The sequence below is a fragment of the Malania oleifera genome, chromosome 3, assembly GCF_029873635.1.
Source record: "Malania oleifera isolate guangnan ecotype guangnan chromosome 3, ASM2987363v1, whole genome shotgun sequence".
Taxonomy (NCBI): domain Eukaryota; kingdom Viridiplantae; phylum Streptophyta; class Magnoliopsida; order Santalales; family Ximeniaceae; genus Malania; species Malania oleifera.
The window spans coordinates 92,644,682-92,667,387 of NC_080419.1; the positions used below are offsets into that span (position 1 = coordinate 92,644,682).

The window sequence follows — 22,706 nt, forward strand, 5'->3', positions numbered from 1 at the left end:
CTCTCTCTCTCTCTCTCTGCATTAGATCATGAATGTTTTCAATCATAGTATGCAATCATATCATACTTTTATACCAAAAAAAAAAAAACTATCTCATTGTAATCGAAAGTCAAATATGTGATTAGCTTAATACAAATGAGCACCATTGATGAAAAATTACAATATTTTGATTAAAAAATAAAAAAAAAATTTAAGCTTTTCTGAATTGGTTTAATTGTGAAGACTTTATCTCTTTGAAGATGGATTGACAATGATAAAATTTTAGATACCAAATTTTTTGTAATTCATGCATTTTATATTAGCTAAATGATAACTTTAATTCTTATAATTTTGTGATAATTTTATTGTAGTTGAGTAGTTTTTAGTATTCTTTTTTTATTTTTTGCTCATGCAAGTGATAGTAAAACAGGAAAATTTGATACAGTAGCCTTTAACTTAAAGAATTAGAAAACATAATAAATTCAAAAATGGACCAAGTCAAATTAAAGCTCAAATTAAACAAATGTCTAATCAAATTAAGTTTTTAGTTGAGTAGGAAGAGTTGGAAGATGAGTGTCATTGCTTAATTGGGACCTAAAGGAAAAGTATTGAAAGATATGAGTGACTAGCATAAAAAAGGTGCTTATTGGAGCACTTGATTAATAGATAGAAGTAAATTACTTTTAACTTTTATTCATTATTACAATTAATAAATAAAATAAATGATCACTTTCCATATAATTGCTTATTTGATATAATTGCTTATTTATAACAATTCAAATAACAAACAATTCCCACACACATACACAAATAAAAAGATTACATATTTCAAGATTGTCAAAACATTATATTGAAAGAATATTGACATTTTGTTACTAATGCACAATGGGTCATCCTCCCATATGTAACTTAGACCTAATAAGTGCGTATTATACTAATTTGAATATTTTTTTTCTTAAAAAAATAAAATAGTTTCATTAAATAATAAATGCATATTGTTAATTGTTGATAAATTGACTTAACAATGCTTGTTAATTTGAGATCCCAAGGGTGTCGCTTTTTATTACATAACTAATTTTAAATTTTTGTTGCTGGATATTTTTGGTATAATATTTATTTTTCATATTAATTCTAAGTTACTAACCTTTGCATATTAAGTTATGATAGGTATAAGTTGTGAAATCATGAAAATAAAGGTTAAAATGTAAAGATCAAGTGGACATTCACATGGAAGATTTCAAACACATCCAATGGATCAAGTGTGAATTCATATATAATGGGGAGTACTCGAGGTAGAATTGTTATAACTCTTTTAGTACTATTTCACGCAAGCTTATTGAGTAAGAGGTGAGCAATTTGCACATGCATACTAGTCCATATAGTATATAGGATATCACTCAACATTTGAATGAAAAATATGTCTTTCATAGTTTTTACACTTAGAATTTTTCAAAGTCAAAACCATGATTTATATGATGAAAGAGTTCATATCCTAAACTCAATTATTTTTAGCAAGGGACAAAGGTTAAATGGTCTAAGTGTTGAACAATTTAATATACTTGGTTCCAGTTGGATTAAGATAATTTTTATGTACCTAAAATACAAGAAAATCAAAGATTTAAAGAAACAGGGAAAACCATTGCTGGTTTTCCATGGGTACATCAACGGTTTCAAGAAGAAACTAATTATGAAAATAGTTTGAAGAAAACCGTTAACGATTTGAGGAAACTGTCAATGGTTTTGTGGAAACCGTCCACGACTTGAGGAAACCGTCAACAGTTTGATAGAAATTGTCCACAATTTTGTGAAACCGATGACGATTTGTGTCGAGATTCAAGGCCCAACGACTATTTTTTGTGTCTAATAGTCATAAAATGGTTAGTACACGATTTTGCCTATAAATACAAGGCTTCCAACTTGTTCTAGAATTAATCTTTAGTACTTCATATTTAGTGAACATTAATTTCAAGCACATTGCATCTTAGTTTATAAATCTAGTGCTCATTATCTCTCTTGCTCTCTAAACTTGTATGTGATTCAATACTTGAGAGATTAGTGTGAAGATTTCTGTGTTGTAATTAGCTCATTCAAGGAACATCATTTACATCAACAACACCTTCTATATTTTCTTCAAGTTGTAAAAGGTTCTTGGTGAGCCTAACTTAAAGGGTTATTTGTGAACCTAACTTGAAAGTTTTTTGTGAGCAAGAAGGGATTTGTTCCCTTGGTGGTGTAAAGGCTTCTTCGTCTTTAAGGAGTGTATGTATAGTAGATTTGGAATTCTTGAATATGTTTCAAGGCGTGGACGTAGGCAAGAAATCGCACCACATTAATATCGTTTATTAAACTTCCCCCCTATACTCTATTTATGTTTTGTGTATGGTTTATTTTATATAAATTATAACATAATCATTTGTATCTTGCCAATATTTTTATTTTACGGAGGAAAACAAAAATCCGCAAAAGAGTCTATTCAACCCCTCTAGACTTCACTTTAGGGACAACATAAAATAATAACATAAATTATACAAAAAACATGTTGTCATCAATTTTCAGGTTTCATTTACAATAAAATTATTCTTTGCGTATACTGTTAGTAATATTTAATTTTTAATTTTTGTAAGTTAATTTGAACATTTTTTCAAGTAAAAATTAAATTATTCAAAAAATATGTTGTCATCAAATTTCAATTTTCATTCACAATAAAATTATTCTTCGAGTATGAGTATTATGACTGTCAGATTTTTAATTAGGTTCGTTTTCCAGTTTCGTTTTCATAATTCTTTTTACATTAACATCAAATGGTTCCTGCGGTCCTCTCCTCTTCTACAATGGCAGAGGAGGCATCTCGGATTATTGTGGAATTCCTCGAGGTTGCGATCACTTCCATCATCTTCCATAAAGGAGTTTATCCCCCAGGTATCCTATTCAAACCCCTTTGCATATTTTCATCATTCTGCTTGGTTTCTCAGAATGCATGACAAGGAAAAGGAAAACACAGATTCCTGTCTTTTACGGGATTTTAAAAAATATATCCTCTGTTACGCAGCAGAAAATCTTTGGTAGCTGGGTAAAACACGAAGATGAGATCTTGGAACTTTCTTTTATTTTCTATTCGTTTATTTTCTTAGTAATCAAATCAAGGACGTTCCTGATTGTAATTCAGATTGTGTAAACGGAAATGCTCGATTACATTATGTTCTAAAAATAATACTATGATGATGAACTGTTCAGCTTTCTAGCCTTAGTGGGGCTAGACTGTTAAAACCCCTTTAATTCAGAATTTTATTTTTTATTCTGATTTCAGTTGTAATGCCATATGGGTTTATTTCTTAAGCTGGAAGCCTTGGCTAAGGAGGTTTAATCCCTTTGAAGGCTTGAACAGATCCAATTTCCATTCTCTTTTCTTTATCAATCTCCTCTTATATTTTGTGTTAGGAATATGGTATTAAAAAAAAAAAAAAAAAAAAACCTAAACACAAATCAAACACAAACACAATTCACAGATTTCTTGCTCTCCTTTTAAGGAGATTCAAGCTCTCGGTAGTTTTTTTTTTCTGGCTTAGCCCACAAATTGATGCAACAAAACTCTACTTTGACTTGTCTCCCCCAGGATACAACAACCCGATTTGAATCATATGATTCTCTCCAATTTTGTACAAATAAAAGAGTCCAAAGCTCCATAAAGAACACCATTTCTTAAGTTGTCAAACATTTTATACTTGGATGCTAGAATAGTGTGATAAGAGTGATGTGAAGGGAATTGTGTATAAAGACTATCTTTTATAACCAATGCTTTAGGGTATTTACAGGCACACAAGACCTAAAAATAAGGTACTTTTAATATTTTGAATTTAAGAAACACAAAAAATAAAAAACTCAATAAATAAATATCTAACTTTATTGTATATTCTCTTTCCAAAGATTCAATTGAATAAAAATCTTAACTTCAAAGTACATGCCCTTTTCATAGACTCAATTAAATAAAAGTTTAACTCCAAGGTACATGCCATTTCCAAAGACTTAATTGAATAAAGTCTAACTTCAAGGTATATGCCATTTCCAAGATGATTAATCAACTTTGATAATATAATATTAAAATAAACTAACAATTTACCCCTTATTTTAATATTATTTATGCGACATGTATAGAGTTTACCAACCAAAGAGGGATAATTATGTATAGTGAAGGTGTGTGTTGCATTGAACCTTCACTTAATAAAAAATAATTTTTACTCCAGAGTTTGTGGTGATCTCAGATTTGAACTATGACTGCTTAAGGAAAATAAAGTATCACTGCTCACACATAATGTTTAGATGTTGAAATGAACTTTAATAGCCAGCACATTTCAACCTTGTGCTAATCCCAGATTCATGAGTATATTTGAGAATAAGCCTAATTCACAGAGAGAGCAGCCACATTCTCATGCTTACATAGGTTAAATTTGTCAAGAGTGCTCTTGTAACTCTAACACCCCACTCGTAAGAGATACAAATTGTCATTAAGAGTCTTAAAAACTCAACCTCCCCATTGTAGGATGAATGCACTAACACCACAGGGATAAGTTTAAGATAATAGTGCATTTCTTATGATCACCATATGATTCGTTCTTCCCCCATTGAACTCAATTACAGGATCTTTAGTCCTTGGATTGGGAATCCTCATACTTGGTTCATGATTTTATAGGCTTCAACCCCATCCCCTTCAATGTATTCCAGACCCTTTCTCTTGCTAAATCCTAAATTAATGGATCTTCAAGATTCTTAGTAAATCTTATATAGTTCACATTAATGATGCCAATACTTAAATATGATCTCACAGTATTGTGTTTTCTTCTTATGGATCTAAATGTACTATTATAATGACGGTTATTCACTCTACCAGTTGCTACAGTGTTATCGCAGTCAATTAGGATAGTGGTATTGGATTTTCCCAAAGTGGAATTTCATATAACATATTTCTCAACTAACTTGCTCCCTCACTTGCTGATGCTAAAGCAATTAGCTCAGCTTCCATAGCTGAGTTAGTAATTATTGTTTGTTTTTTAGAACAAACAATACCACCGCCTAAAGTAAAAATATGACCAGTGGTAGAGAGAGAATCACCTGATAGAGTATTCCAATCGGCATCACAAAAACCTTCAAGTACTGCTAGATACTTAGTAAAAAACAAACCATAACTTTTGATAACAGCTAAATACTTCATTATAAACTCAAGAGCATTCCAATGTTCTCTACCTGACTTGTTAGAAAATTTACTAAGTACTCCTATTGCATAGGCAATGTCAAGTCTAGTTAAATTAGTTGCATATCTTAGGCTACCAATAATGTTACTATATTCTTTTGAATTAATCACTTCATTTTCTCTCTCAATTGGAAATAAGTGATTACTTGAATCAAAAGGAGTAGAGACATGCTTACATATATCGTAGCCATATTTATTCAAAATTTTCTCAATGTAATGTAACTGATCAAGAAATATACCATCACATGATCTTGTCATTTCATGCCTAAAATAATATTAGCCTCACTTAAATCTTTCATTTCAAAATGTTTTTTAAGCATGTTTTTTTTGTTTTATTAATGACTTGCAAATTTGAACCAAAAATTAGCAAGTCATCCACATAGAGGCTAATGAGAACATGTGAGTCTTCCAAAGATTTATAATAGATACATTTGTCAGTAACTTTTCATGCCACTGTTTTGGAGCTTGTTTTAAGCCATAAAGCGACTTATTCAACTTACACACTTTTGTTTTCTTAGCCATGCTCTATAACGCTTTTTAGTTGGTCCATATAAATTTCTTCATCTAGGCCCCCAGGTAAAAAAGCAGCTTTTACATCAATTTGATGAATTTGTAGATTATAAATTGCAGCAATCGCAATTGGTAGTCTAATGGATGTACCCCTTGAAACCGAAGAAAATGTATGAAATAAATCAAATACTTCTTTTTGTTTAAAGCCTTTGGCTACAAGACGTGCTTTTTACTTGTTTATTGACCCATTTGGTTTGAGTTTCCTTTTAAGGACCCATTTGCACCCTATGGTTTTACAACTTAGTGGTAAATCTGTCAATTTCCATGTTTTATTGGAAATCAGAGATTCTATCTCATTATTCACAACCTCTTTCCATAAAATAGCATCATGTGATGTTAATGCATCTTGTAAGGTAATTTGACTTTCCTCTAAAACATAAATAAAATATTTAGGACCAAAATCTTTTTCAACTCTAGCTTTTTTATTCCTTCCAGGTTCAATCTCAAAAATCTCTTTTATTCTTTAAACCAAGAGTAGATGAGCTACATTCTAAAGCAACACTATCTCTAATGTTTTGGCCCCCACTATTTTTAGTTCAAAAGGAAATTTCTTTTCATGAAAAATTGCATCACCTGAGTTAAAAAGTAATATTATTTTAATATATAAAAATCTATGGGCTGAACTATTAATAGCACGTTCAAGAAAAACACAAGTAGACGCTCTAGCATCTAATTAGGTCTTTTAGGGTTTGTGAGCCTTACAAAGGCTAAACAACCCCAAACTCTAAGGTAACCTATATTAGGCTTATGCCCTCTCCAATTTCTAAAGTTGTAACTTTGGTTTTTTGTTTTTTTTTTGGTATTACACTCCATTTAAAACATGACAAGCAGTTAAAACAGCTTCTCCCCAAGGATTAGGAGGTGCGCATTAGTCAAATTTATTAAATTTCTATTCTTCCTTTTAGCTATAACATTAGAAACAAGAGAATAAGGTGGAGTAACTTCATGGATTATTCCCAAAGATTACACAAAAGAGTTGAATTCTAAAGATTCATACTCACGACCTCTATCACTTCTAGTTCTCTTAATTTTTCTACCGAATAGATTTTCAACTTTGAGGAGGAAAATTTTAAACTTTTCAAAAGCATCACTTTTATTTTTCAATAAATAAACATGCGTATATTTTGAAAAATCATCAATAAAAGTGACAAAATATCTATTTCCCCCACAAGTTAAAATTCCTTCAAATTCACACAAATTTTTGTGAATTAAATCTAACAATTTAGTTTTCTCCCAACACTTTTGTGAGACCCTTTTTTGTTATTTTAGCTTTACTATAAGACTCACATTTTTCGAAATCCTTTCCAACACTTGGGATTAATCTCAAATTACTCATGATTCCCACATATCTACTATTAACATGACATAAACGAGCATGCCAAAAATTTAAGGAAGAAAGTAAGTAAAGAACTTGAGGATGCTTTATTTTCATTCTCAAAACTTAATTTAAACATCCCATCACAAAAATTACCTTTGCCCACAAATATCCCATTCTTAGTAGTTATATATTGGTTAGATTCTATGGTTTGTTTAAACCCAACCTTATTAAGAAGAAAATCTAACACCAAATTATTTCTAATGGAAGAACATTTTTAAATACTAATACCCTTCCATATGTAAACTTCAATTCAACCTCACCACTACCAAGCACTTGGGCGGTATGAGAATCACCAAGCATAATAGTTTTAGGTTTCTTAAAATGAGTGTACTCCTTAAACCAAGTTTTATCATAGCAAACATGTCTATTAGCACCTGAGTTTGCCCAGCACCCTTCAATACTATGGACCATATTTATGTTTGTAATCATTGTCACAAATGGTTCTTCAACTATATTGGCTTGAGGATTAGGTCCACGTTTTTGAAATTTGCAAATTTGAGCAATAAGCCCACTTTTGCCACAAATGAAGCAAACATTATTATTTTGTTTGTTTTGATTATAGGGGGGGGGGGGGGGGTCCTTGGTTCCAATTATTTTCTTTGGGTTGCCCTTATTAATTTTGTGAGGTCTACCATTATTTTTCATATTTTTCTTCTTAGGCTTTATTTACGGATTTTTAAGAAAATGACCATTAGGCAAAGTAATATGTTTGGAAGCAGTTAAATTCACCTTGTGGTTTTACCATTATTAGTATTACCGTTGCTTTCTTGCATAAGCGCATCTTGCCCTTTTGCTTCTTCCTTTACACGGATTCAAGTTAACAAAGTCTAATGAGACATAGCTTCTGCTTGTGGCACATGCTCTTTTGGAATTCTCTCAAAGATGGGTCTAACTTGTCAATGATTCCAACCACAACAAGATTGTCTCCAATCTTGATGCCTTTTGATGGAACTTCTGCCACTATCATCTAGAAATCTTATGCTTGTTCTAAAAGTAATTTTCCATCCACCATTTGATAGAGGAAAAATCAGTTAGCTGCATATTTTTTTGCCTCTGCCTTCTCAATGCCATACTTAATTTGCAAAGCCTTCAAAATTTTCTTTACGGAGGAATAAGTAGTATCATAATAATCATAAAAATGATCGGCAAGACGATTTAAAATATAAAATCGACATTTATACTCATATTGTTCCATCTTTTCATGGTGGTCGACTAACTTTTCTTCATTCGTTGTCGATATTGATTTTGTTGGGATGCTTCTTGGTAAGAACATATGCAGCGTTAAGGAGATTGAGGTAGAAGAGCACCTTGCCTTTCCATCTCTTGAAGTGGGCTCCTTTAAACCGAAAGGGCTTGTTGAGATCTTTAACATTTTCATTGGACTTTTCAACTCTAGGCTCCATATTTTTGAATCTCCTTAAAAATTGGTAGGAATATATATATATTTAAAAACTTAGACACAAATCAAACACAAACATAATTCACAATTAGGTTGAGACACGGATATCTTTTTCTCTTTAAGAAGATTCAAGCCATCTGCCGTTTTTTTTGACTTAGCCCATGAACCAGTGCAGCGAAACTTCACTTTGAATTGTCTTCCCTAGGATACAATAAACTGATTTAAATTGCACAACTCTCTCCAATTCTGCATGAATGGAAGAGTCCTAAGCTCCACACACCTTTTCTTAAGTTGTCAAACTCTTGGGTGATATAATAGTATGATAAGAGTGATGTGAAGGGAATTGTGTGTAGAGACTATCTTTTAGAGTCAATGCTTTAGGGTATTTATAGGCATACAAGACCTAAAAACAAGGTACACTTAATATTTTGAATTTAAGAAACATAAAAAATAAAAATTCAATAAATAGATATCTAACTCATATATGCTCTTTCCAAAGACTTAATTGAATAAAAGTCTAACTTCAAGGTTCATGCCCTTTTCATAGACTCAATTAAATAGAAGTCTAACTCCAAGGTATATGCCATTTTCAAAGACTCAATTGAATAAAATCTAACACCAAGGTACATGCCATTTCCAAGATGGTTAATCAACTTTGATAATATAATATCATAATAAACTAACATTTTGTGATAGAACCATAGTGTTTGTTTGATTGGAGTGACGTAGAGAGAAGAGAAGAGAAGAGAAGAGAAGAGAAAAGAAATAAGTTTCTCCTTACTTCTTTTATTAAAATGGCGATAATGAGAAAAGAAGCATGGAGAGAGGAAAAAAAAAAGTGAAAAAGGAGCCCCTTTTCTATCACCCAAATTGGAGAGATATGGAAAGAAACTATGCAAAAAGATTAAAATTTGCTTATTGTTGTGGAATGTTCTTTAAAATGACTATTAATTTTTGTCTTCTTTTCTCAATATCAACTTTTTTTTTTTTTTATATCTAGTGATGTAAAGAGAAGCTAGTTTCTTTCTTTTCCTTCTCTCCTAATTCCAAATGGACTGTTATGCTCCATCATTTGCCATAGGAGCATGCCTTTACGTGCAAATAGAAGAAAAATCTTGGCATCACAGATCGAGAATCTTACTCCATGGCTGCAATAAGTTCTGAGTCCTAGTTGAAAGCTAGATTTGGAAAGACAGGACAAGAGAATAGCCAGATGCAAGAATTTAAGAATAGGTTAATGGTGGAGGGGCTTGACTGGAGACCTATTAGGGAAGAGGCTGCTAACTGGTTGGAGAGGCCTTTTGATTTGGAGGAAGCTAGAAGGCTGTGTTTGACATAGGGATATAGCACTAAGACTCAATGATTTTATGATGATTTTTTTCCAGCATAATTGGGAAGTGTTGAAAGATGAGGTCATGAGGTTTTTTGGCAAATCCATGAGAGTGGAGCTATGTGCAAGAGTATCAGGTCTACTTTCATTGCTCTTATTCCAAAAAAGGAAAGGTCTGAGGGTTAAGGATTTAGGCTTATGGTCTTGTGATTATTGTTGATAAGGTGTTGACTAATGTTCTATCGACAAGGAGGCATTGGAGGATATGGTGTCAATGGCCCAAACTACATTTGTTAGATAGGCTAATCATAGAAGCAATTTTGGTAGCCAATTTTAGATGTTTTGAGTAGAATGATTCTTTGTGCTCATGATCTAGGGGTGATTAGGGTTCTTTTGGTAAGGAGGGAGGAGGTGGAGGTGTCTCATCCTCAGTTTGCAAGAAGTATAGGGTTTGAGTATATTCTAGATGTGGGATCCACTTGGAGCACACAATTTGGTTTCTCCATTTGAAGGAAAGTGCTAACTTGAATGATGCTTGAATAAGGAGGGGACCCTGGTTATTGTTCCTTTCTAGGGGATTTATTTTTAGTACCCTGTTTGCTGCACCTCATCCTGTTTAGAGTTGTTGTCTCTCTTTTGAATGAAAATGCTAAGGACTTTTTGGGGAGAAATCTGCTGCCAATAAAGGTATTTTTCCTATTCTAGAAAACTTGTCTAGATTTATTGAATCTCCTATTTGCCAAAGAAATATTATCAAGGAGGAAGGGGAACCAAGGTACTCAAGCTCTTCTTGATGGAATGGGTTTTGAGTTAGTCAATTCCTTGGGTCAAGAGGTTAAAATGTTTGTTACTCTTAAATTATATGAGCGAAAGGAGGGGTTCCAACAAGAGTCAAATAAGTTGGCGTTTGTGTAGAGAATTTCCAATCACAATATGCGTACATCAAGGTTCTATTTTGGGCCCTTTTCTTTTTCCTTTAGTGATGGATGAACTCACTAGGAATATCCAAAACAAGATCTCTTGATGTTTGTTGTTTGCAGATGATGCTGGCTTGATTAATGAAAGTAGGAGTGGAGTGGAATCTAAGTTAGAACCTTGGAGAACCGCTTTAGAGTCTGAAGGTTTTAGGATAAGAAGAAATAAAACAAAGTATATGAAATGTAATTTTGGTAATAGTAGGAGTATTTGAGATAAGATTAAATTTGATAATCAAGAAATTAATAGCTTTAATAGATTTCGATACCTTGGATCTATTATGCAAGCGGAAGGAGAAATTGAAGAGGATAAGTAGGATAATTAAAATGGAGGAGTGTGTTAGGCGTGTTGTGCAATCGTAGAATACCCCCAAAATTTTTAAAAAAGTTTTATGAGATAGCTATAAGACCAACCCTGCTCTATGGATCAGAATGTTGAGTGACTAAGAAACAACATATACATAGTTTCCAAAATGCAAATGTTAAGGTGGATGAGTGGTATAACATTAAAAGATAAATTAAGTAACGAACATATACACAATTTACTAGGCATAGCCCTAATTGACGACAATATAGGAGAGGGGCGGCTTAGATGATTTGGGCATTTGAAACATAGGCGCCAAGTAGTGCACGTCTGAGGAGGAGTGAGGTGGTATTTTGTTTCTAATAGTAAAAGGCGTAGGGGTAGTCCTACAATAACCTAGAATGAGGTAGTTAGGATGAACTTAATAGCTCTTAAGCTAGTGGAGGACATTGCCTTCGATTGGGTGAATTGATGAAAAAGGATTCATGTAGCCCACCCCATCTAGTGGGACTTAAGGCTTTCATCGTATGACTCATAAGTTTAATTTCACGATAGTTATTACAATTTTGAATTTCTCCTTTATTTTTGTATATAGGTATTAAAGTATTTTTCCTCCATTCATCTAGCATTTTCTTAGTTTTTATAATTGTATTAAATAAATTAGTTAACCGTATAATTTCGTTGCAATTGGGATGTTATCTGGTCCTATATCTTTCCCATTTTTCAAATTTTTTTGTGTTTTAACTTCGTTAACTCTAATTTTGTGAATAAATCTTATATTTGTAGTTTTTTTCTTATTTGTCAAATCTAAGTTTAAGTCTTCCATTTGGTTTTCATTAAACAACTTACTAAAGTAACTTCACTATTTTTATTTAATGTCTTCGTCCTTAACCCAGACAATATCATCCCCACTTTTGATACATTTTACATTTCCTAAATCCTTACTCTTCCTTTCTCTAGTTTTGGCAAGTTTAAATATATCTCTTTCTCCTTCTTTTGTATCTAATCTATCATACAAACTATTAAATGTTTCGTATTTAGCTTTACTAATGGCCTTTTTTGCATCTTTTCTCGCCACCTTATATTTTCAAAGTTATACATGTTTCTACATTTTTGACACGTTTTATACCAAATTCTTTTTGTCTTTACGGCCTTTTGGACATCTTTATCTCACCACCAACTTTCTTTGCAATTTAAGAATCTTCCCTTTGATTCACCTAAAATTTCCTTCGCTATCTTTTTAATAGAGCTAGCTAATCTACTCCAAACAGTATTTGTATCTATCCCATCCACTATAGTCCAATCCCCATATTTGATAATTTTATTTGTAAATTTTATTATATTTTTCTCCCTTTAGGTTCCACCACCTAGTTCTCTTACATTGGTTTATTTTTCCCTTTTTCTTCCATTTTTAATTCATATATCTAACACTAAGACTCTATGTTATGTGGTTAGACTTTCATCTGGAATAACTTTACAATCCTTGCATGATAAACGATCTACCCTCTTAGTTAAAAAATATATATATATTTGACTTCTATTTTGTCCACTTTTAAAGGTTCTTAAGTGTTCTTCTCTCTTCTTAAAGCAAGTATTCATTATACTAAATCATATGATATAACAAAGTCTAAGATCATCTCCCCAGGCTCATTTTTGTCTCCATATCCATAAACTCTATGTATCCTCTCATAACTTTTATTATCCCTTCCAACATGTCCACTTAGATCTCCTCCTATGAATATTTTCTTTGTCCGTGGTATGCCTTGTATAATACGATCCATATCTTCCCAAAACTTTCTCTTAAGATTTTCTGCTAAGCCTACTTGAGGAGCATAAGCACTAATGATATTTATTATCTCTTGGCTTAATACCATCTTGATTTTTATAATCCTATCCCCTACTTTGTTTACATCAACAATGCTATCTTTTAAGTTTTTGTCTACAATAATTCGTACTCCATTCTTATGTTTTTATTTTCCAGTGTACCAAAGTTTAAATCTTGATTTATCAATTCCTCTAGTGTCTCCCCCACCCACTTAGTTTCTTGAAGGAAAATTATATTAATTCTTTTTCTAATCATTATGTCTACAATTTCCATGCTTTTACTTGTAAGCGCGGGTATATTCCAATTTGCTAATCTAATCCTTGTTTCTTGAACTAACTTCTTTACCTACCTACGTCCAGAATGATGCAAGAACCCTCGCATATTTGACACTATACCCAGACGCCGACACGACGCGTCGCTTTGGGGCGATGACCTAGTCCACCCTTGCCCGCTTTTCCCTACACCCAGGTGGTACAAGTGCAACGCGTCGTTCGTAGGGGATGCCCTAGCAAATATTCAATGAGGATTCATATCATAGTAATTTGACAAATTTTACATTGGCTGTCAGCTACCTAACACAACCCTCCTCCTTCACCTGGGCTTGGGACCGGTTGTGCGTGAAAACATTAAGACATTAAGTGCATCACAGGCGGAGTGCTTGAAAAAAATTTCTGTTCAAACGGAGTACTTCTTCAATGGAATAGCAGAAACGGGTCACAAAATTCCTCATGTTTGATTTGAATAGTGAGCAAAAAAGGGCTTAGAAAACATTGTGGCAGACGAGCACATTACCAAAAGTTCTTCAGCATGTTGAGCTTTGTATATATGCCATTCTCCACTACTTTGGAGCAGATAAGGAAGGAGTAGTTGGAAAACACAGAGGCTCGAAACATTATCAAGAAGTTACGAATCTTCTTCTATTCTCACTATGCTTAGGATTCACTGGACCGATGCGGTGAAGGTTCATCCACATCTGGTTGCTGATCATTAGGTTTCTCCGCACATATAAGAGGATTTGCTGAGTGTTTTTCTGTAATGGAAGGAAGGATGAAATAAAAAAATTTGGTTGCTGAATTTGTGGAGAACTGCCACTATCACAAGACTTCTCCGATCTTTGCCCATTCCTAATGATTGGACATATATATCCAGTGCTGGACACAGAAATTTGTCTCAAGGGGGCCAAAATATGTGCATTGCAATATATTCTTAAATTTATTTTTATGCTTCATAATATATTCTTAAAATTATCTTATGCCATTTTCATAAGTACAAAGACATGAAAATTAAGACTAGGACTCAAAAAATTTGATTATAATATTTCACGGCCTTAAAAGTAGAGCTGGTTATTCAAACCATAACTTCTCATGGGGCATAATATTGGTTTAATTTTTTTGCACACGGAGGTGGGGAAGTGGGATGTGTTATGCAAACATGGCAGAAAAATAGGGTAATGTTAAAGAATTTTTTATATTGATAGAACAAATTATTTAAAACCAGGGGGCTAACCTCCCCTATGGGGATCCCTTGGTTTCTGCCTTCTTTTGAAGATTCATTTTTCTTCCTTATCTCATGCTTGATGAAGTTGGGCACCTGTGTTTTGCCTCAACAATATCTACGTATATTTCCTCTAGCCATGAAGTGTGTTTCCAACCTCAGGCAGTGACTATAATTCTAGATCAGTGGGCCCATATCTCATGCTTGAAGAAGTTAGGCAACTGTGTTTTGCCTCGACAACATCTACGGATATTTCCTCTTTCCAACCTCAGGCAGGGACTATAATTCTAGTTCAATGGGCTGACCAACCACCTGAAGACTCCACTCAAGAATCACCCATGTCGAGGACGAGGTTGGTCTAAAGGCCTGGGAATTTTAGAATCCCTTTAATTTAGAAAGCACTTTTGTTTTGACTTCTGTAAATTTTGCTTCAGATTGCATTGATTGGTAGTTTATTTATTTCCTATTTTGGCCGAGGTTGCTGCTTTTATTTGGAATGCCCTAGTTTTTGTTCATCAGGCAATAGAATATTGAAGCCTTTGGCTATGCTGGCTTGATCCCCTTGGAGAGATATAATTCCTTTCATTCTTATTTTTCAACCCCTTTTCTTAAACATTTTGCAATTGATCCGTAGGGTATAATGGAAAAAAACATGAAATTCCAGAATTTTTCTTTTCATTTAATCTTTTAACTTTTAATAACAAAATAGGTTATTCTGATTTGGGAATTGATTGGTTTAACTAATTGGGGGAGGTGCAGGTGCTTTTGAGAGGCGGCGATACATGAATATGGTAGTTCAGAGAGCTAGGCATCCTCAGCTCAGAGATTACATCCATTCTGCATCAACAGGCCTTCTGCCTTTTATTGGAAAGGTAGTACATTTATAAACTTCTATTTATTTATTAGGGTAAAATCCACTGAATTCCCCACCCACTTCCACTTCACAGAGAGGTTCCCAACAATGACATTCAACCCCTTGATTTTAAAAACGACAAAAACCTGTCCGAGGTCCTAATTTCAGCAACACGTAAAGACTCCCGTACTAGTCGAAGGTTGAGAAAATGTTAAAATTTGCTGATGTAGATGGCCAAATTACCCTTACCTTTCCTAAATCATTAGTAGAAGAGGTATATATGTTTGTACAAATCAATGACTTAATGCCCCTTTGAGCTTGCAATTGTGAACTAAAGGTTGAATTCCTCAATTGTGAATCAAGCCACTGATATTAAATTTAGAATACATTTCAAGAACATTTTTTTGGGCCCGTGCTAATAGCATGTTAATGTTGCCATCTATTTAATGACATGGCTATTTTAAATTTTTTTTTTTTTCATTTAATTCAATATGTAAATGGTTATATTTCTTATTAAAATGATATTGGATATTCAACATTGAACACTTTCATAACATGCCAACTTGAATTAAATTACTGGAAATTTTAAGATTATTCAACTGTTATGATTCAACTACTTTGGGAGGAGGTAGAAAAATAGCAATAGTAGGTTATGCCAATACATGATGCCATTTACTGCCATGTTATCATGTCATCAACACACATAATATCACTTGGTGAAATCTCATGGTAAAGCCAAAATTTAATTTAATTTTATTGTCATTTTATGTTTTAAAATTTCAAGAAATGCCATTTTGAATGGAGCATCAAAATGAATGAGATACATTTTATGCATTAGATGAATCATAATCTTGCTTTTGCTTACCAAGTTTTCATATAGAACATGTTTCTTGAATTGATATATTACATAAAAAAAAAGGGAGGAAAAATGAAGGGTTTATTTATTTATTTAATGTTGTTTTATAAACAAAAAACCACTCTCCTATGTAAGGGCAAATTGGTCACTCAAGTGATCATTATGTTCCATTAATATACAAGTCCTAAAGCCTGGGGTTTTGTTTATTCTGGATGCTTGCAAATATGTTGTCTGTTTGAGGGTTTTGAGATGACTTTTTTCATTATTTATATATTTATTTAGTTTTTGTTTAATTCATAGTGGACCAAATGGTGAGTCCATTCTTTGTTATTTTCTGTTTTAAGGAATCCATTGCATGCTTGAATAGAATGGACCTATGTCATTTCTGCTGGATATGAATATCCAAATGACGTTGGACTTGTGAGGTCATTTGACTTGTGAGCAGCTGGCATGCTAATGAAATATAATGGGGTGTAGAGCATGTCTAAAGATGTTTGTAGATGATTGTTTTGATATTGGCCTCATCCATAGCATGTGATAATTGTAGTCTGTTGTTTAGAAATTTTGATATTTAAACTTATTAATATTCATTATCAAATTCCTCTCGTACTTCGTTATCTGCAAGGATGTAGTGGTATGAATGAGCTATTTGCACCCTTTATTGTATAGCAAGAGAAATGTTGGGTGTTTAGAATGTTTTTAAGGACCCCCATTCATTAAGGCACAATCTTTTTTTAGGCCTTAGAGATTGTTGTATCTGCTTAGATTTTCCAGCTTATTAGTGATCAAAATATTTTTAATTTTGCTAATTTTTTTAACTGTAGATTGCTATATTGACTAACTGTGAAAGCGAACTCCTAGGCTAAATGGTGAACATTCACCAGGAATCCTGTGGCCCTATGGTGCGTGAGCTGTGGTTGCTCTTTTTCTTTTATGTTCTTTTTTTTTTAAAGGTTAATATTTGCTCTGTTGTCATATTTGTACGGGTTCAAGGTTTTTCAATGCAGGGTTTCTTGTCCATTTGTAGTTCTGTCTTCTAGAGATTTCTTTTTGTTAAAAAGAAAAATTCAATATTGTACTTTAATATATTTTTAAATATCTAAAATATTGTCCTACTTGGTGCAAGGATTTTCCCCCCTCTATGCATACTCTGTGCAATTTTTGCGTAAAATTATCTAATTGATGCTTTATTTTGTTATTAAAAAAATTAATGCTTGTCATAAATTTAACTACTTTTTTTTTTTTTAAGGACATTTCATTACTTTTTTCTGCTGGAAATTCAGAATATTTATCTTATTTTTACTGCTTTTTCTCTAATTTTAGTGTTACGATTTAGTTGATTGGAGTGATGAACAAGATACTGGGGCTTTCTTGTAGTTCAATTTGTACTCTTGGTCAAAGAATAATGGTCATTGGTGGCAAAGATTCTGCTAGAATGAGTTTGTGGTAACCAATCACCGTTGAAGTTATATAAATTCATGACAGAAAGTGAGCACTTCTTTTGGATGCTTCTGGGGTATTTTCTTGCATATCTTTTTTTAATCTTCTTCATGACTCCCTTTGCATTTTCTTACCTGGAAAGGTGGGACTCCCAACCTCTGTCCATAATAAGGTTAATACCAATGATCTGCTTCAAGTTTGTGACCATTTAAGTTATTTTCTCCTGATGTCTTGTTCTTGTCTTTTTCAAAGTGGCAAGATGCATGGTTTCTATCCTTTTTTTTTTCAAATGTGGCGAGATGAACGCACTTTCTTCCTCTTCTTCTTCTTCTTCTTCTTCTTCAACATTGTTCATTCTCTTGGCTTATTTGGGTGTGCTCCCTCTGGAATTTCTTGAGTGTAAGAGTTTCAGTGGTGGGGAGCAGGGGGACATACTTAGGTGATCTTCTATTTTTGCCTTTGGTTTAGTGTCCTTGATTTTGGAGTATGGTTACCCTTTCAGATTCGTTTTGGTGCCTGGCTTTTGGTTTGTTTAGGGGAATGCCGCTGGTTGGTGTGCGTCTCATTGGAGATTTGGAGGGCATTATAACCTATTAACCTTAGCAGCTTCTTTTAGTTGCTTCCTTCTTCCTTTTTTTTTTTTTTTTTTGTTTTGCTTGGTGTCAGAAGATTCATTTTCAAATTATTGCACTGTTTTTTCATAAAAATATTCTTCTTTTATCCAAAAATAACAAGGAGACAGAAAGTAAGCACTATTGATTGCTCAGCTATTGTAACCAAAGAGCATGTTGGCCTTTACAGAAAGCAACTGGGTTCTCTTTTGTTCAATATTTCTCTTTCTAATTTACTATTTAACAAATTAGGGACTGGTGGAAAGAGCAGCTGTTAACTTCTTTGACAAGGATGGCATCTTGCTGGAGAGCTTTGTTTTCAAAATCTCAATAAATCAGTCTTATGGTTCAGAGTTAGAAGAAACCAACCTGGAGTTCTCACTCAGATCATTCTTGATCAAGCTTTCAGTATCAGAATCCGTCACTAGGGCTCTTCCCCGGGGTGAGTGCTAAATGGTAGTGCTTTAGAAATAATTTATTATCTATTTATTTGTTTCCTTATTATTTCTGGGGTGGTTTTGGATTTAATTGATGCCTGTTTGTATGATAATCTCTATACAAAGTTAAACTACGTCTAGTTATTGATCTATGTTCCATATTTTGGAAATTTATTGCATGCTGTCCTCATTTCGTTTGTGCACAGTTGAGCAACTCAAGTCAAGTTCTACATTTTAAAGACTTTTTTTTTTTTTTTGGACAAGCATGTTTTAAAGACTCTTAAAATGTTTTTGGCGTCTACTAGATCTTCTAGTAATGCTCTTGGTTTCCTTTTTCTAGTGTCTGGAGATGAGAGTTGGCTTTTGAGTTTTTTTTTTTAATAATAGATTGCAGGTGGGAAATAACGGCTTATTTTCGTTCTCTCCCTGAGGCTAACACTAGCAAGGATGCAGAGTTATGGATAACAACAGACACAAAGCAGTGGCAGCAACCTCCTTTAATAATTTCCATCAAGTCAATGAGCAGTGAACCTTTTGGCGTGCAGTTATATGTGGAACATCCTAGTTCATTTGAACCAAAATCTTAATGAGCAACATCTATGATGTCCAATCATGCAGCAGGTAACATCTATTTGTTATCTCTTTTCTTATCTTTTATATGACCATATTCTTTTGGCATTGATGCAACTGGAGATGAATTTCTTCTCCAATCTTGCATAAAAAGGTTTGCTACCTTGACCTCGGGCGAGAATTAAAATATTTTTCTTTTAGAAAAATATAAATTGAAACCAATTGCAATTCAGTACTAATTACTAACTTTTGAAGAGTTGGGAAACTAATCTATCTGAGCTTTTCAGATACCATCAAGTGCTGGGAATGCATGGTTATTTGAGATGGAATGAGTCGTTGCCCTGTTCACTGTACTTTTTCTTCTTCATCCACTGCACTTTTCATTACAGACGCCTGTAGATATTGAATCCCCTTTTAGCTATGTTTTAGTTCTTAATTGTAATATAGATAGAAAAGGATTATCATGGCCCAGATTTAATTTATCTATACAATGATTTACTATAAGTACACGTGAGGAGATGAAAAATAGTAAATGCATTATTATTATTTTTTTTCCTGGGCATTTATGCAATGTAATGAGTTGAATTGGAGAAGAATGGAATGGAAAACTATATGAAGAATATGTAAATTATAAAAAAAACTAATTTCATTTCATTTCATTTTATTTTATTCAATTTTTGCATACGAACAAATTATTAATTTTGGGTGAGAGAATCGACTCTGTACTGTTAGCTGTGGGTTTTTAGATGAGCAGCATGCTTTCTATTTCAGGTGGCTTCCTCATCTGAGTTTACAGGCGCTCGGCCTAAATACTCAACATTGCTCTGTAAACTTATGGGAGATTTAATGTAATTTACATTAGCTCTATGTATGTTTGGGCATTTGGAACTTGTATTAATTTGGATGAAATGTAATATGAAATTATATTGAGTTTTAATAGTCTCAAGTTTGTCAAAGCAAATTGTACATAATCATGTAAATTGCCAGAAACGGGTTCATATGACTGATCTAACCTAGTGGGTCTTAATAATTAGTTTGATATATAAAATTGTATTGTATTTTGTTTAAATTTACATTAATTCAAATTCAAGATCTAAAATTATATTCACAAATATAATCTAAATTGGTTTGTATAAATACTAATCCTATATTTGAGATTTTTAAAATTGAATTGTGTTTGCAAGAGTGAAGCTATAAATTGAGCTCGTGGGGGCACGCAGAACTGCGATCCCCTCCCCTTGAAGCCATTCGGAGAAGTAGGGGAGGAGGGATTTTGGGTACATCTTTAGGAGTAAGTTTATCCTAGCTAGAATTGAATCTTCAAGCGAGGAATCCATAAATGGGAGCATCTTGCTCCTAGGTTTTCTTTCTGTCATGCTAGGGTTTCTTTCTTTTGTGTTGGGGACTATAACATAAAGCTCCATTGAAATTAAGAATTTTCTTTGGAAAATGGAAAAAAAAAATAAAGATAAGAAAGAAATTTATTTATCACTAAATTATTCTCTATAATGAGTACTATTAAAAATAAAATTTTGTTCTATTATAATTTTAAAAAATAAAAAAAAGTTAAACATTAATGACACGGAAAATTAAAACTTGATTGATTGATTTATATATGTGTGTATTTTTTCTTTCGACAAAGACGTGAACTGCATGATTTCACTTAGTGAAAGGAAACATTTTGGGATGGGTTGAAAGAGTAAGTTGAGTCTGATACCTTCAAAAAAATTTATGGGCTTGGCAAATCTAATCTCCAAATGAAGGAGGAGAGAGTGGGGACACTTGGAAGAAATAAAAAACAAAACAACATAGACATTGAAGTCACCGTCTTCTTTTCAAAGAAGTGGCCTAGGATCAATCCTAAAGTTGGTTCAATTATTTTGTCTGTTTATGTTAAGAGATTTTGTGGTTACATACCGGCTTGGAGATCCATGTTGGTGCAACAACTAATATCTCATGGTGCTATCACCTGTTAGAGATGGAGTCAAGAGATACAGCTGGAGATGCGTTGCAAGCTAAGAGATGAGCCAGAAACGTGGAGCATTTATCCACCATTACCTCTCCGTTGTAACTTCCATTCATGATTGATTTTATTTTAATTGTGATTTAAATTCCAAGCCTTATAAATAGAGGGTTTTGGAAGTTGTAATATGGTGTGCAGAGTGTGTGTTGAAAGAGTGAGAAGCTCAGAGAGAGTAGAGAGGAAGAAGGGAGGAAGAGAGAGTGTGTGAGAATTGTAATTTTTCCGGCGATAGTGAATATTTGGTGTGTGCTCCGTGGACGTAGGTCGTTATTGACCGAACCACGTTAAAATTTTGGTGTCACTTTGATCTGAATGCTTACAGGTTCCTAACAAGTGGTATCAGAGCCTAGTTGGAGCAGAAAAGCCAGATTGGAAGTGATCTCGAAATCAGAGCTCTGTCTAGTGGATCCAAACCAAGTTTTGAGGCCACCATCGCATTCAGCTCGCCGATACGAAGAGAATCGTGGAAACCGGAGCTCGAAAGGAGTTCAGTAGAAGGCTCACGCGCCCCGCCGGAGCAGGACGCTTTGCCATGCGCCGGTGACTTGTCCCTTACGTGCTGCACGCATTGCATGCGTCTTCCTCGCTCGGACAGCCTCGACCCGATGCGCTGGGAACCCGATCTGACCCGAATACAAACTCATACCGAGTTGACCCGAGGTCCGGTCCCCGACCCGGATCCGACCCGTTGTCTCAGAACCGACCAAGTTAGCACGCTACGTCAGCGGGTCGGTGCCACGTCAACCAAAGCTACCACATCAGCAGGTGGACCCCACTACCACGTCAGCAGGTGGACCCCACCCTTGCCACGTAAGCTACCACGACATCAGTGGGCCCACATTGCCGCATCACCAGTGGGCCCACATTGACACGTCAGCAGGCGGACCCATTGCCATGTCAGTAGGTGCCACGTTAGCAAGTTTGGTTAGGTTTGACCAAACTTTGACTGACCTTTTCAGAGTCGTTTTGATCCGTTTTTCGAGCGAATTAAACCATTTCTAGGGTTTTTGATCATTCTGGATCCAACCGCGCTATCCATTTGAGCTAATTCCATCTCTAGGCGAATCAACATGTCGAATGAAAATAGCTCAAAAATCGAAATGTTCAATGGAAACAATTTCGGTTTTTGGAAGATGTAGATAGAAGATTATTTGTTTAAGAAGGAATTGAACTTACTGTTGAAGGGTAAGCCAACATCCATGAACGAGGATGAGTGGGAGTTGCTTGATCGAAAAGCCCTCAGAGCCATCAGAATGACATTGTCGAAATCTGTGGCGTTCAATATCAAGCATATAACATCCACCAAGTCTCTGATGGATGCGCTCTCTAATATGTACGAGCAGCTTTCAGCCAAAAACAAGGTACATCTCATGAAAAGACTATTTACGATGAACATGTCTGTAGGTGAAAGTTTCAGC

General features: G+C 34.0%; 1 protein-coding gene across 2 annotated transcripts; it reads left to right on the top strand.

Moving 5' to 3' along the window:
* Positions 1 to 2,674: 2,674 nt before the first annotated feature.
* On the top strand, positions 2,675 to 20,204 carry LOC131150681 (DNA polymerase zeta processivity subunit). 2 transcript variants are annotated; one of them, XM_058101549.1, is made up of 5 exons: positions 2,675 to 2,898; positions 15,258 to 15,370; positions 18,511 to 18,700; positions 19,083 to 19,316; positions 20,037 to 20,204. In XM_058101549.1, the coding sequence occupies exons 1-4, from the start codon at positions 2,781 to 2,783 to the stop codon at positions 19,280 to 19,282; spliced, it is 621 nt and encodes a 206-aa protein (XP_057957532.1). In that variant the 5' UTR covers positions 2,675 to 2,780; the 3' UTR covers positions 19,283 to 19,316; positions 20,037 to 20,204. The 2 variants fall into 2 exon arrangements, with proteins under 2 accessions (XP_057957532.1, XP_057957531.1); XM_058101548.1 differs by lacking the exon at positions 20,037 to 20,204 and adding an exon at positions 19,553 to 19,918.
* Positions 20,205 to 22,706: the final 2,502 nt, after the last annotated feature.